We start from the raw sequence: 15,241 nt of genomic DNA on the forward strand, positions 1-15,241 counted from the left end.
GGGGACACGGAGCCAAAACACCTGAGGAGCCTCAGGCGAGCAGCTCTGCCGGGCCACCAAAGTTGCTGAAGGGCTCTCCTGTCCACTCCTGTCCCTGCCCTTTATCTCCCAAACGTCACAGGGGACCGTGATGGCCACGGGTCACCCCAGGAGCTGGTGTGGGGACACTGCGTGGCCAGCTCAGCACCGGGGCTGGGGATTTATGGGCACGTGAGGGAGGTTTGGGGTTATATGGGCACGTGAGGGAGGTTTGGGGTTATATGGGCACGTGAAGCGGGGCTGGAACTGGCAGGGCTGGCTTGGAAACCCCATGGAAAGGCAGCGACCGCCATGGGACGTGGCGCTGGTGGCCGTGATGGGTCCCTGAGCCTCACTGCCGGTGTAAATTTGGGAAAAAAAACAATAAATGAGTGGGAAGCGGAGGAACGAGCGTGGTGCCGCGGGGCCAGGAGCGAGGCTGAGCCCTGTGGGGCACCCTGAGGACGTGGGCAGCGGGGTCTGGGGGTGTTGGGGTGCTTGGGGACACGGCTGGGGGGGGGACACCCCGGGGGCTCCGCACCGGCCCCTCAGCACCCCCCGGGGCCGGGCCCAGCACCCTCCGGATCGGGCCCCCGAGGCCCCGCCCCCCCGCGCGGCAAAGCCCCGCCCCTCCCCGCCCCGCCCCGCGCCGGCCGCGCGGCATTGTGGGATGAAACAGGATGTAGGCAGAGCAGCGCGGGCGGACGGGCCGGGGCGGCGGGGCAGCGCGGCGGCGCAGCCAATCAGGGCGCGGCGTGCGGCGCGGCGCAGCCAATGGGAGCGCGGCGGGCCGCGCGCCGCAGCGGGCGGGGCGGTATTTGAGCGCGGCGCGGCGGCGCGGCGCAGAGCGCTCGGCGCGGCGCAGGGAGCGGAGCGGAGCGGGCAGAGCCGCGCGGGTCCGGGCCTCTCCCACCTCCTCCTCCTACTCCTCGGCGCCGTGCCCTGCTGTGCTGTGCCGCGCTGCGCTCTCCCGGCTTGGCCCCGTCACTGTGAAGGTGAGCGGCGCCGGGGCTGCGGGGCTCCGTGTGCGGGGTCCGCCCGCGGGAGGGGAAGGAAGGGAAGGAGAGAAAGGGGGCGGCGGCGGCTCACGGCGAAGGGGTCCCGGTGAGGGGGTCCCGGTGCCCGCCCCGCACGCCCGGTCCCGCAGCCGGCCTCGCTCCGGGCAAGGTCACCGCCGCCCCGGGGCTCCCCCCGGTGAAGGTCACGCAGCGCCCGGCCTGCGCTCGCCGCCGCCTCCCCGAGAGTCTCGGCAGGGGCCCGCCGGGGAAGGGCCGTGCCGGGCTGTGCTGAGCAGTGCTAGGCCGGGCCGGACCGCGCCCCCTTCCCCAGCCCCCTCCCGCTGCCGCGGAGCTGGGCCGGGGCCTCCTCCCGCAGCCCCCCTGCTCCGGAGGGGAGTTCTGGGCGCTGCCCGGGGCTCCATCCTGCCCTGCTGCGGGAGGGTGCTGGGCTGGAGCCCCATCCTGCTCCCAGCTGCTGGGGCTGGGCTGTTACTGCTGCACCGGGGCTTTGTGTCTCCCCTCCTCCCGGTGCGGGTGGCAGAGCCCCGAGGGCTGGCAACGCTCCGTGGTGCAGGGACAGGGCGTGTGCGTGGGGCTGCCCTGGTGGGGACAGGGCCTGTGGACCTGTGGTGGGGGCAGGGCCCTGCAGTGGGGTGCTCAGGGGTGATGGGAGCTGGCCCTGCCTTGCACCAGGGGCCTGGCTGCCAGCCCCTGGAGGCTGCTGTGCCCTGGAGCAGTGGCGCTGGGAGGGCAGACAGGCAGGCACCTGCAGCCCTGCTGAAGGATAATGGCTTGTTCCTCTGCTGCTGCTGGCCCTTGGTGGCTTGCCTGAACAATGAGGAGGGAAGACGCTTTCTGCAGGTCACTCAGTGTCTGCTTATGTAATGGCAAATGCCCTCTGAACTGTGTGCGCTGGAGGCGTGGGAAGGCCTGGAATCCATGAGAACTTGTTGGCCTTCCTTCCCTAAAGAGGCTTTCTTAGAAAAATGACCCACAAGTGAATTTCTGCTATTTCCCTTTTCCTGTGATTTCCTGTGGGGTGGACCCCCTGAAGATCCTTTAAAGGACTTTCCAAGGCCCTGGATAGTGGAGCTAAACCTGTAGGCAGGCATTTTGGTTCTCCTGAGCGATGTCTTCACTGCCAGGGTTTCTCAGCCCCAGCCTGAAACCTGCTGGCTTAAACCACAGCAGAGAGGGGAACAAAGTGGCTGGAAGTGCCTTTTCCAGAGAAGGGGTAGAGGCGTGTGCTCTCTGCTGTGTGAGCTCAGTTCCTGCTATTCCTCCTGATGCTATTAGTGCATGTTAATAGCGGTGCTCTATTAAACACTGCATCTAAACAGTATAAATTAAGGTTGCAGTAGAAGTCCTCAAGTGCAGAGTAAAGAATTGAAGTATTGTAATTGTAGGGCTGCAATTATGTAACTGGATTCTCTTTCTCCCTGGCTAGCAGGCTCCTTTAATTGCTGTAACAAAGCTACTCCTTCAGTTTCCTGGGACTGTTCCAGGAAGCGATCATTGCAGCAGATTTTCTTCACTCCCTGGTAAAGCTAAGAATGTGTAGTTTCACCATTGCAAAACATTCTTGGTAGTAGTGCTCAGACTTGCAGTGCTGTAGAGGTATTAGTAAACCTAATGGTGCTCTGCAGGCTTAATTGGAGGCACTTGTTGCCACCAAAGGCTTAATTTCACCAAGTTTAAATGCTCTCTGGTAGGAGCTGCTGCCAAGGTGCCAGCACAGGCCTTCGCTCAGACAGTCCTCAGACAAGGCGTGCATCCCGGTGGGCCTGCCTGGGGTGGTGGAGTGGGACAGCTGACAGCAGGGCTGCCCAGAAGCCTTTCCTGGTGTGTGGGTCAGCCTCTGCTTGGGGAATTGCTGCAGGGCTGGGACTGCCAAATCCCTGCTTTCTAGGATGACATGAACTGCACACAGGACACTTCCCAGTGCTGAATGCTTCCCTAAAAGGGCTGTGGGAAGTCTATGTGTGAATGGTTTCACTGCCTGGTACAAAACACCTTAAGTGGGTGATAGCCAAGGGGTTAAATGCTCAGCTCAAGTTACCTCTCCCTGGTTTCCTAGAGATGAGGGCAGTACCAGCATGCTGGCCTCTGCCTCACAGGCTGGGGGAGGAAAATGGGAGGCTGTTTTCCCTGGCTGTGCTTCCCCACGTGTTCCAAGGCTGCAGTGTAGTGTTTCTATTTTGTCAGACCGGCTTTGTCCCGTGAGAACTGCTGAAGTCTGGGTTTCGGTGGCAAAGCAGTGGTGAGGTGAGGGAACGAGTGCTGTTCCCCATTCCGCCTGCCATTCCAGCAGCAGTAGCTCTGGTTGAGGGTGAGGTGAAAGCAGTGCTAGTGCTGACATGCTGGGCACAGGCTGCCTGAGGTCTGCTCGCGAGGCTCTGAGCTTAAGATGCCCAAACCACTGGTGCACCTGGAAGGCAAGCTTGGCTGTAGCCTGTTGTCTAGGGGGGCTGTGTTTCCACACATCTCATCTCCTCCCACGCGGCTTTCCCTGCCTGTTCAATGCAGGTGCTGATGTTGGACTACCTGATCTAACCCCCAGGGCAGTGCCAGTGCTCCAGCTGGAAGGGAGATCTCGGCCTGGGGCTGCTGTGGGCTACCCTGATAAACTCCTGCTGGTTGTAGCAGGGGGAGTTGGAGTATCGGCTTGTGACGCAGCCTGCCACAGAGAGAAACCTCTGCACAGGCAGCTTCTCCTTTCTGGGGAAGGGATTAACAGAATCTTATGTTCTGCCTTAGGTTCACCATGTCTGACAGAAAGGCTGTCATCAAGAATGCAGACATGTCCGAGGACATGCAGCAGGATGCCGTTGACTGTGCCACGCAGGCAATGGAGAAGTACAACATAGAAAAGGACATTGCAGCATATATAAAGAAGGTAACCGAGGGGCGAGGGGGCTGCTCTGCCTGAGACTCATGGCTGAAGCTCTTGTGTGTGTGTGTCAAGCCTGAGTGGTTTGAGACTTCATACTTCTTGGAAGGAGGAGATGCTTTTTCTGCTTCTTGCCACTATTCCCAAGAGAAAGGAGTGACTTCTCCAAGGTCAGAGGGAGGCTGTGGCAGAGCAGGGCCTGGTCTGCTGCTCTGGCAAGCTTTGAGCAAGCTGAGTGTGTGCTTGTGTGCTCTCCCACTGGATCTCTCAGCTTAGAGCTGGCTGCAGCCTCTCCTCAGGACTTGCTCTGCAGCTGCTGCTGGACTGGCAGTGCTGGTGCAGGGTGGGATTGCTCTGAAGTTTCCCTCAGAAGTGGGCAGCCCTGCATGAGCAGCTCTGTCTGCATGTTCTGGCTCAGAGGCAGCGGGTGTGGAGGAGGACGCAGCCTTGTGCTGCCTGCCAGGGATGTGGAGATGCTGCTGTAAAAGTGGTGCAGGCAGTTTTGTGAAGAGGTGCCTCCCTGTTCTCAGGAACCTGTTAGCTTCAGGCTCATGCTTGTCAGCATCTGGGGAGCTGTTGGTTTCCTCTGTGGCCACTTCTCTGAATGGTCAGGCAAAGTGCTTTTCAAGGAGGAAGATGATTATGTAGCCGATGCGATGCAGCCCTAGCACCAGGATTAGCTCCTGGGCCTTGCTTGTAACCTAACCCTGAATGTAAAGGATTCAGAGGTGTCTCCTGACTTCTCAGATCACTTTGATCTGATGAGGCAAGACCTATCTGAAAGCACTTGGGGCAATGCAGTCTGTAAAAGGAGGGAATGCAGCAGAAGGAATCCAAACAGTTGCCCTTTATTTCCTAAGCGTTGGGAGGAGGGAAGTGATTTGATGCACCTTCAAGCCCTGGCAAGAAAGCTTTTCCTTACTTCAAAGGTTACCTGCAAAGAGCTGAAACTGTCTTGCTGCTGTCTGAGGACTGAGTCTTGCTTTAATCTTGAACATCGAGTCTGTGCTTCTGGCTCTGAGGGGGAGGGAAGGGTGTTCCTGGGAGTTGTGTAGTAGAGGGAGGAGAAAACTCTTTAACCCTCCCTTACCTGCTAAGTAGAAGGCTAAGAATTCTTGAGGGTCCAGAGTTGACCTTGCTCACCTCTGACCTCAGGATTTTATTTTGTGAATTTGCCTGCTTGTTTTCACTGCACATTTTTTCCCCCTCTGTGAAGTATCCCAAACAGCATAAGGCAGACTTCTCCTTCCTTTTTTTAGGTGACCTTTAAGCTCAAATGCCTTGCCAGAGCAGACATGCCAAAACCTTTTTTTATTTTTTTGTGAGTGGGTTTGGAATGGGAGAGGAGAAATATTCCCCCGAGCTAGCCTATACGTGGGGCTTGAATAGGTCTGTACCAGGGAGAGCACTTAGGTCTGCTCATTCTGCCCAGGGCAGATGTGTGCTCCACATCTCGGGAGATAATTTGCTTGCGTTGGATCCTGCAGACCAGCCAGTGCAGAGGCCTGGCTCACGTCAGGCACTGCCTCACTCCACACAATGGTGTCTTGTGGCAGGGAATGTAAGGATGCTGCAGGTGGGAGGAGGGGCGTTAGTGTGCGAACAGAACCGGCAAAGAATTTGTGCTTAGAACTATTTTCATGTGGGCTTTCTTGGCCTTAACGCCTCTCTTCTGTTTCTTCAGGAATTTGACAAGAAATACAACCCAACTTGGCACTGCATTGTTGGCAGAAACTTTGGCAGCTATGTAACACACGAGACAAAGCACTTCATCTATTTTTACTTGGGTCAGGTTGCAATTCTTCTCTTCAAGTCTGGATAGGAAGTAGGAGCAAGTGAAATTCGGACTGTAATGCACTGATGGCTGAAGCCACGACTCCCTTTAACATGGCTATGCCGCTGCATGGACTGTATACTATATTTAATGTGTATATGTTGCAGTAAAATTCTACTTCTGTTTAGTTGCCTGGGAAGAAGGCGGCATTTTTTTGTTACTGCTTTTTTTGGTTGTATTGCACTAGGAAACCTGTAAATGCTTAAACAATGGCCTTTACGTGGGAAGAAATAAAACTATTCCACAACAGCTCCCTCAGTGGTAACTCCTTCTTTGAGGCTGGGAAAACTTTGGGCAGGCCAAAAAGCCCCTGACTTCCTTACTGAGTTTTACTAGACTGTTAATCTTGTCATGAGGAGCAAAGCCAGTGTGAGCCTCCGAACCCACCCTGCAGACTGTAGAGAGCTGGCTCTCCCAGTAACCTCAGTGCAGGTACCTAAACCACCTGGAAGCTGGTGGGGTGGCTCTTCTTTACGTGGCTTTCACACAAGTTGAACTCCACCTTGGACTGTGATAACCAGACGTGCAGCTGGCACCCTCAGTGTTCTTTCAGTACCCATCACTGTATTTTTGGCTCTGCTGAAGCGTTGACCTAGACTTGTAAGCACCTCAGCCTGGTCTAGAAGGCTTCAACAAGCACCCCTTGAGCTGCTGCTCGCTGCAGGAAGCAGCGTGCTGTGGCTGAAGTCTTTAGACCCTGGTGCTGAGATCTAAAGTTGGCCACACGGCCCACCCCTGAACGGAGTAGGATATCAAATTGGTGACTGCTGACAACAGCTATTTGGCATGTTCGTAGCCAGTTGTCTCAACACTGCCTTAACTTGATGCTCTCCTTTAAAACAAGCTAATCATGTGGAAGACTTGTAAGTGGCCACTGTCTCCTTTTTTTATTTCTGTAGCTGATAAGCTATTTCTGGAGGCCTGTCCTCCATGTTCTGATATCTGCTTTTGTTCTTAAAGCACAGTACCAAGAAGTTAAATTTACATGTGATGTTTGTGTGAAGGAAACTCATGTGACATCTGCTGCAATGGCAGAAAAACGTCTTGGTCTCCAATAGGTTCAGCAGTGATGTTGTCTTAGTACGTACTGACCCTCGGATTAAACTGCAGGAAGTGTTCTGGATCTGGGTGGGAGGAATCCTGAAGGACAAAGGCTGTGTGATGGCAAGTGGATACTTGGTGCTGTCACAGTCTGTCTGTTGGTTTAACTAATTCGTAGACAAATCACTGGGCTTGGGAGCCTAACTCGTGTCTCTAGGACAAATTTGGTGTTGGTAACAAGTCACTGCTGGGGTGGGGGAAGGCAGAGTGAAGGGAGCTCTTCATTGCGAAATGACTTTGGTGACCCAGGTTGACTACTTCCTGAAGTAAAAGTCCTTGTCTCTGTGCAAAATCCAAAGTATGCCTAATTTTGTAATATTGATAGAACAATGTTGTAACTAGAAAGAATGTAGCTGTCATTACTTCATGTTGATGGAAATGTCTGCACTGGGGTAACGTGCCTTGGGCTGTCTGGGGCACTCTTGTGGTCTTGTCTGTTCGGAACTCCACTTTGATCTGAAAGAAGAATGTTTTGGATTTGTTTTTTCCAAGCATGAGTCTAATGTGAACCTGTTCACGGTCTCTTGTGGAGCAAGATACGTTCCCTTCATAACTGCAATGGCTCAAATACCATTTATTTTTTTCAAACATTAAAGGTGAATTGACACATTTCAACAGCCTCTGGTGTCTTCATTGCCCACTGTCCAAAGCACAAACTGCTCTTGTCTGGAGAAGGTGAGCAGCCAGCTCTGTGCCCTGGAAGATGCTGGTGCTGCAGAGGAGGTAGCTCTGCAGGAGGGGAGGAAGAAGCTCAGTTTGAGGAGCGTGTGGCCCATCTGTGTGGGCACTGCCCTCCAGCCTGGCTCCACCAGGAAGCCAGAAGGAGGGACTGAGGGGAGCGCATCCTCCTGCAGCCCTGCTGGGTGCTGCTGTGCCAGGTAACCTGGATCGGGAGGTGTGAGGGGGGCAGCGGAGCAGCTGGGGTCCCTGCTCCTGTGAGCTGAGCCATAGATGAGCACGAGGCTCGCGTTGAGCAGCCACAAAATGAGCCGAAAGCAGAGCTCCAAAATAAGCAGCAGTGTGTTTGCTACACACAGGCAGTCTGTCTAACCTGCACCTGACAGTGCTGAAAAGCAGAGGCGGTTCCTATGTTTGGGAGGAGCTGGGAGCGCTGCTGCTCCTCCCTCTGCTCCCAGAGAGCCTTTTAGCTGGCAGCGGGGCTGTGTGGGCTTAACCTAAACCGTGCTGGGGCTCTGCGCTCCCGGTGTGGCTGCGGATCACTTGGTGCAGCTCCAAGAGAGCACCTGCAGCCTTGTGGGGCTGGGGCAGTCACCCCCTCTGGGGGGCTTCCCTTGTAAAAAGTGGCTCAGGAATGTCCAGAAGCTGCTCATCTGAACGTATGATGAAAAGCAGGCTCGTGTTTGGGTGCTGGTGTAACAGCCCTGGTGGGACACCGTGCCTTGAACTCACACACACGGAGTAGGAAATGGGTTTGCTGCTTCCCTGAACACCTTTCTGCAGCAGGAGTCCTGCTCCAGGCTGAGGACCAGAAGCTCGCACCTTCAGCGTTATGCTGGGAGGTTAAACCAAGCCCTGCTCACCTGCCCCTAACCCCTGCAGCAGATCCTGGTGCTGCACGTCCGCAGCTTTCCCTCCGAATGCTCCTTTGTGCAGCGCTGGGGCTCTGGAAGGCGCGAGCTGCCCGAAGTCGAGCAGCACTTCCCTCTGCGCAGCTGAGGTTTTAACACAGAGCTTTGTGTCCCCGCTGCCTTCCCCCCCGGCTCCCCAGCAGCTGCCTGACGCAGCTTTTGGCTTTGACTTTTTCCATTGCTGGGCTCCGCGTTTTGTCTCCAGTTTCCACCACGTGCAGGTGTCCCGCATTATGCCTCGGAGCGTTAACCGTGGCTGTGCTGGGGAGCCTGGCAGCGTCCCCAGGGCGCCTGCTGCGTTTCAGCAAGAGCGTGGAGCTGCTTGGAAACATCTGGATCCGGGGCACCGAGTGGAAGGTATGTGTCTGCGGGGGAAACATCTGGAGAAAGAAACTGCTTCCAGATGTTTGGGCAAACTGCTAGTTCAGTGTAAGCTCAGTGGATGTTACCACGCTGCCTTCCAGCCCTTCAGAAACGTCCGAGGGCAGCGGGCTGAGCTGCTGGCTGCTGCCTGTGGGCTCGGGACGGTGCCTGCAGACGTGTGCGTGCGCTCGCTGCGGGTTCATGGCTGGGGAGTGTCACGTTATTTCCTTACAGGCAGAGTTTTTCAATTCCTTATATTTCTTCTAGGTGTGGCCTTGCGAAAGCAGTGGTTTGTGACGCTGAAGGGGCTCCTCTCTGGTAGCTGTGCTCCGTGTGTAGCTGTTGGTTGTTAGCTGGGATTCATTTCTCTTCGAGGAGTGTGCCCGTGCTCTCCTCTCCTCCTGCCCTGCAAAGTCACTCTGCAGCAGCGGCACCGCAGCCTTAATCCTCCCAGGCACGTGGAGGCAGAGCCTGTGCCGGTAAGCCTGGCACCCAAAGGACATGTTCCTCTTCTCAGCGTTTTTGTGGGAGATTTGTGCTGAAACATGGAAATCTCCTTTATCCCGCGCTCCTGGTAAACCCCGAGGAGACGGCTGGCGCTCGCTGAAGGAAGCGGGGCTGTGCCGTGCCTGCCCACCCGGGGGTTCCCGGCTTTGTTCTATTTATTGAGCAGTGACTCGGACACCCTCTGCCAGGCGGTGACTCACGGCAGCGATGTCTGGGCATGAGGCTTGCCTCTCACAGCCCCCTGTGGCTACGGAGCTGCAGGAGCTGGCCGTGTTTGTGTTTCCTCCCTCGAGGCAGCGGCTAGCTGAGGCTGAGCAGTGACTCAGTACCATTCAGACAAGTAACACCTCGTCCTGGTCAGCAGGTTTCCCCTACACAGCTCAATCCCCGTGCAGGGAGGGGAGCAGACGGCCGTAAAGCAGAACGCCCCATCCGGACCGTCTCAAACACGTCAGGTCCACGTCGACCTGGGCAGCATCCAGATGTATTTTTTGGCTTTTGAGCCTCTGGCTTCCTTCTTTCCGGCCTCTCCTCCGAGGCCTGCTCCGTGTTTCAGGCACGGCCCCGCTGGGCCTGATCCCATCCTGTCCCTGTGCCTGCAGCCCGAGCAGGGGCAGCGCCGGGTTCTGCTCAGCAAGATTTGGCCCTGGGTTAAGCTTCGGTTTCATTTGGCCCTGCTGTGGCTCCTTGTCCCTTGCCCATGGAAGCGGGCTGCTCTAGTGGCCTCGGGAACGGCCTGGCCCTGCTGGGTGGCCAGGGGGGGTTATAGGAGAGGTGCAAGCGCCCCATGCAACACCCCCCTGCACCTCAACATGTGCACGGCCTTTCCTTTCGCTGCCTTCCAGCCCGGCTGTGAATGGAGTGCTTTCAGTGGGAGGAGATTGCTGGGAGCGCTTCTCCCCCCCTTGCATTGGTTACAGCCCATAGAAACACGCAAGGAATTTGCCAGGGCAGTCCCTCGAGCTCCTTCAGAACCCGTGAAAGCAGCCTTTGTTCCCCCCCGAGCTCCTCGGGCACCTCCAACCCGCACGTCTGGGATGGGGCTGGGGGCTGCGGGGCTGCTCGGGTGCTGCTGTGGGGATGGAGGCAGCGAGCCAGGCCCTGGGCAATGCGTTCCCCGTTGTCCTAACTCAGCACCGAGCGCTGCCAGGACGCAGCAGAAGGACAGGCAGAGTTTAATGCCTCACAGCACGCCCCGCGCGAGCAGAGCTTTAGCCCTGTGCTGCTTAAGCTGAGTCAGAGGAACGGAAATCCCGTCTTACACGGGCGTTTTTCCATGAGCAGGAGGTTAAGTGCTCCGTTCCAGGCTTGGGGCTGGATCTCGTGCCCACCTCGCAGGGCTCCCAAGGGGCTGTGTCACCCTCCGCAGCCTCCTAGGGGCCGGGTGCAGGTGGGATGTGCAGGAGGGGTGCAGGAGGGGTGCACAGGTGGGGTGCGTGGGCAGGATGCGCAGGTGGGACGTGCAGGTGGGGTGCGTGGGCAGGATGTGCCCCCACCGCAGCCTGCACACAGTGGCTGGCACTCAGCCCAGAGCGCGGCTCTGGGGATAAATAAGTGCCTGTTTTGGTTTTGAGGAAAGCCCAAAACGCTTCGACGAGGACAAAACCTCTTCCTCGATGTGCTTTTCAAGGGCTTGTTTTCTCTAAGGGACCCGACTGACCAGGCAGGGAGCGACTGAGCGGGTCCATCAGCCAGCTTGGAGGGGGCAAAGCTGGACCTGTGCTGCAGAGGCTTCCCCAAAAACAGCGGCTGGCTGGGCTGAGCCCTGGCACCCACCCAGCCCCTGCCATCAGGTCCCTGGGTGCTGGTGGCCCCGGTGACTTGCACGGCACAGAAGAGCCCGACGTGACTCAGCAGGCGCCGGGCGCCAGCCCAGGGCTTTGGCGCTGTGACCGTCCTCCAGCAACGCCGACACCTGCAATTCCGGCAGAGCCTGGGCTGGCTTAAGGCACCGTGTTACTTAAATATTTTATAGAAAATCATTAAGCAATTAAATCTGGCAGTTCTCGCATCCTATGGAAAGCAGCTCGTAGTCTGTGCAGTAAACAGGGCAACGCTTTCCGTTCTTTCTGGACGTCTTCTTGGAGTCTAACTCCAATCCTTGCTTCAGAATAACTATAATTATCTCTAATTGCCATTATTGTTTAACATTTTTAGCATTTGCAAGTGCAAACTGTTAGTTTTCCATGCAGATACAATCAGCAGCCAGGGTTCACAATGAAAGCAATTAAAATCCTGTGATTATTACAAGCCTGCTTGTCTATACAACAGCTTCAATCTGCATAACTTGCCAAGACGTAGGCTAGAAACTCAGACAAATCTAGCATTTATTTAGTAACTCACCAAAGCTACTACCCCTTGCTGTCTCCAATGATTTGCATCTACGGCACTTTTTGGAAGGACAAGAGTGTCGAGGGGAGGAGAAAGAAAGCATTTTCTAGAATACATCCCTGGAGAATACACAGCGGAGATAAAATTATGCACATGAATTATGCATATGAATTATGATTTCACTCCTATTTTTGTTGGGATTAGCTCATGTTTGGTGTGCATCCCTGGCAGGCGGCTGCGGCCGGGCAGCCAGCAGAGCGCTCTCCAAGTCCCAGCAGGTCGCTGCGCTCTCGGCCCCGCGTTCCCCTCTGTTACTCGGCGCTCGTTTACGGGTTTATGGCACCTCTCCTGAAATCGTGCAAAGGATGAAAACAGATTTAGATGTAGAAGTGAAAAACCAGCCCGCGCTATTTTGTGCGGAGGGGGAGGTGTCGCAGGCTCGCTGCCACCAGCCAGGCTCCACCGGTGTCCCCGGGGTCCCCCTCACCTCCTGTGGAGGCGGCACGGGAACGTCCCAGCCTCTGCCTGGGAAGGCAAAACCCAGGGTGAGGAGCACGAGTGGGATGCAGGGGCCAACCGGTACCAGCTGTGCTTCCAAATCACCGCGCCAGCCTCAGCTGCAGTTCCCAGCCCAGCCACGTTAAGCCGCTAAATAAATCCGGTAGTCCTTCACCCAGAAATAGTTTTGGAAACCTGAGCCCTGGTTCTCAGGAGGGCTGGGTGACCTCAGACTGTGGCGTTCCCCTTTGGAAGGAGGTTTAATGCCCCTTGCCGGAGAGGAGGAATTAGCCAAATTAGCCAGGTCACCAGGGCAGGTTGAGGGCTCAGGGAGCTGGATGGGGGACCCAGCCTGGGCTGGATGCGGGCAGCGGGGTCCCAGCAGTGCGGGTGGGCACCTCCCTGCTGCTCGTGGGTGCTCTGCGTGCCGCGTCCCATCCCCACGTCCCACCTCTGAACCCACCGTGCAGCAACAACCCCGACTTGGCCAGCAGTCGCTTGCATGAGAAAACGAGATTAGGAAAATATTCCAAGTATCCGTGTCTGTCCTTCAGGGGCAAACAAACCCGGAGCCAGCGCTGTTTGTCCGTCAGCTGGCCCGCAGCTTGGGAAAACAGCTGGGGAGTGCAGTGGGAGACACCTTTGGCACCAGCGGAGATAATGCTGAGTGCCGCGCTGAATCTGCACGTGCCTTTGGGGGACGGTAAATGTGTAGCATCTCGCAGGCAGGGGCACTCACTAAATCTCCATTCCTGAACGTCCCTGGGATGGAGAATCTGCATGTGTGTGCTTGCTGCCCTGGGCACGTGGATTTTTTCTAGATTCAGGTGTTCTTGCTGCTTCAAAATGATGCTGGTAAGAGGTGAAAAGTTGGGAAATTTGGAGGACTGATGGCAACAGCGGCATCCTGGGGAGCCTGGCAAAGAAACGCCCTGAAATTCTGATCTGAGTTTTGGGCCAGTTATTCTCCCAGGGCAATAAGATCAAGATGAATTCTCTCCGTTCTGCCTTTTCCAGGAACAGACACAGCTGACAGATCTGAAATGCAAGGAGGCAGGGAGGAACGGTAGCAGTTCCCAGGTCATCGTTTTATCAAAATCAGCAGGTATCTGCCGTGCCCTTGAGCTCTCTGCCATGGCCCCTGTTCCGTGCGGCTTCCCCGTGGCAGCTGTCACCAGCCCTGCATTATCAAACCACCTGCCTGAATTTCAAGGAACTCATCCATATATTCAACAGGAATAGCAATTTCCGGGAGCTCTTGGGGGCCTGGAGATAAGAGCATCTGAAACGGGGATTTCTGCTGAGCTGTGCTTACGCTGCCGGAGCTGGAATTTCTCTCGGCTTGGATATCCGCTGGGGTGCTGCGTGGAGGTGGGTTTCGTTTAAGCCATAATCAGCCACGGTTCACAGAACGTTATCCCCATGGGAACTCTCCCAGGTCTGTGGGCCAGTGCAGCTCACCTCATCTCAGTGATTTTGCACCCCTAACCCTGCCATAAGCTTGCCAGCCGTGGATTTATCCATATATTCTCACGGGTTCTTGCAGAGGACTGTCTTGGTGGATTCCCCACAGCTGTCAGCGCCAGCTCCTGCTTCACGCAGAGGATCGTGCCCAGCACCAGCCCTAATGGCAGTCCTGGCACCTGGGGAAGCACAGACCCCGCTGCAAGCCCCAATGATGCAGCCTGGAGGACGCTTTCTTTCTCTGCATGTTTTTAAGCCAAACACAGCTCCTGAAATCGATAAGAGAAGGAGATTCCCCTGCAGCCCGGGGAGCCGTCCTTTCCACATTCTTTCCTGGGACTTTCAAAGGAGCTGAGGAATCCAATTCCCACTAATTTGCTTTGAAAATACCGAGCTAAAATTGTAATTATGGCACATGGCATTGCAGGTGAGGAAAGAACCCACCAGATTTCAGGTACTTTGTTTTCCTAAGGTATGAGCGTTGATGATTTATTAAGACTTCCAGTTTAAACAACATTATGTTGCTTAGTGTTGGAAGGTGTTCCTACAATTAATGAAAATTTCATAGACTGACTGGGGAAGAAAGAGACCATTTTATGTCCCGTACCAGATGGCCTAACCCAGCTGCTCACTTTTTTCTTTGAACTGTGATTCTAATGACTTCTCTGTCCTTTGAAGTCTGGCTCTGTGCTGTCGAACCAGATGTATTTGCATGATAGTAGCAGCGCGTGTTGAACAGTGGCCGACTTGTGCTCTTTTCCCTCACGGCCACTGCTGGATACCGCGCAATGATTGCTCTCGTTTGGGGTTTTTGAGGGGCGAGCAAATGTGGAGGCTTACTAGGTGCAGGTAAGATGTGTCTCCATGTCAACAAATTCGGAGAAATTACTCCCTAAGCTGTGGTGAAGAGGAATTAGTTCAAGAGCTCTGCCTTTGGTTGCTTTATAAACCCATGTGGTGGTTTCAGTCCCAGATTTATTAGGGCCTAACAAAAGCAGGGGCTGCTGTCAAAACGCAAATTTCAGCAGCACTTTAAAAACAAAGGGCAACGAGGAAGGACGAGCTTTAAGTATGTATTAAGAAGCTTTCGAAATAATAAATCACAACATAAGGCGGTGACAAAAGGAACAAAGCCGCCGACGGTCCCCGAGCGTGGGTTTGGTGGAAATTTGCGCCAAGCAGAGCTGGGAAGGCAGCGCTGACATTCCTGGCTCTGAAATGCCAAACCCACAGGGCTGTGCCGCCTCCAGCAGCCCCCAGCTGTACCAGGGTGCACCTCCCTGCCTGGCAGAGGCCCCAATTTTGCTCATTTTCACACCAAAACCACTCGGTGAAGAACCCCTCAGAGCGATTCTGTCATGGCAAAGGCGGCCACGGGCTGCTCGTCATCGCTTCGCCTCCCGCAGCACCAGGCAGCAGCGAGCTCTCCACAGGGCACCGGCTGGCCCGGCAGCTCCATCAAGTCGCCCTGTCGCGACATGAACACGCGATAACGACACGATCGCGTAGCTCTGCGTGAAGTTTTACCACCTACAAAACGCGGACACCCCCTGAGGGGCAGCCCCGATCGCTGCGGGCCGGCTGCGGGCGGGCAGTGCCCCCTGCCGCCCTCACAACCCGCCGCCCGCCTCCCTTCCCCTCGCTCCTC

General features: G+C 55.8%; 1 protein-coding gene across 2 annotated transcripts; it reads left to right on the top strand.

Moving 5' to 3' along the window:
- The first annotated feature begins 849 nt into the window (after window positions 1-849).
- On the top strand, window positions 850-7,456 carry DYNLL2 (dynein light chain LC8-type 2). Of its 2 annotated transcripts, XM_068655675.1 has the most exons (3): window positions 850-1,013; window positions 3,774-3,912; window positions 5,591-7,456. In XM_068655675.1, the coding sequence occupies exons 2-3, from the start codon at window positions 3,781-3,783 to the stop codon at window positions 5,726-5,728; spliced, it is 270 nt and encodes an 89-aa protein (XP_068511776.1). In that variant the 5' UTR covers window positions 850-1,013; window positions 3,774-3,780; the 3' UTR covers window positions 5,729-7,456. The 2 variants fall into 2 exon arrangements, with proteins under 2 accessions (XP_068511776.1, XP_068511775.1); XM_068655674.1 differs by lacking the exon at window positions 850-1,013 and having other exon boundaries at window positions 3,754-3,912.
- Window positions 7,457-15,241: the final 7,785 nt, after the last annotated feature.

Source organism: Anas acuta, chromosome 19, assembly GCF_963932015.1.
Source record: "Anas acuta chromosome 19, bAnaAcu1.1, whole genome shotgun sequence".
In the NCBI taxonomy this organism is placed as follows: Eukaryota; Metazoa; Chordata; class Aves; order Anseriformes; family Anatidae; genus Anas; species Anas acuta.

Excerpts from the sequence above, each read along its gene's own strand:
- DYNLL2 (XM_068655674.1), top strand. The coding sequence starts at position 3,760 with ATGTTCTGCCTTAGGTTCACCATGTCTGACAGAAAGGCTGTCATCAAG. Across the intron at positions 3,913-5,590 it reads TTGCAGCATATATAAAGAAG|GAATTTGACAAGAAATACAA; the intron begins GTAACCGAGGGG and ends CTGTTTCTTCAG.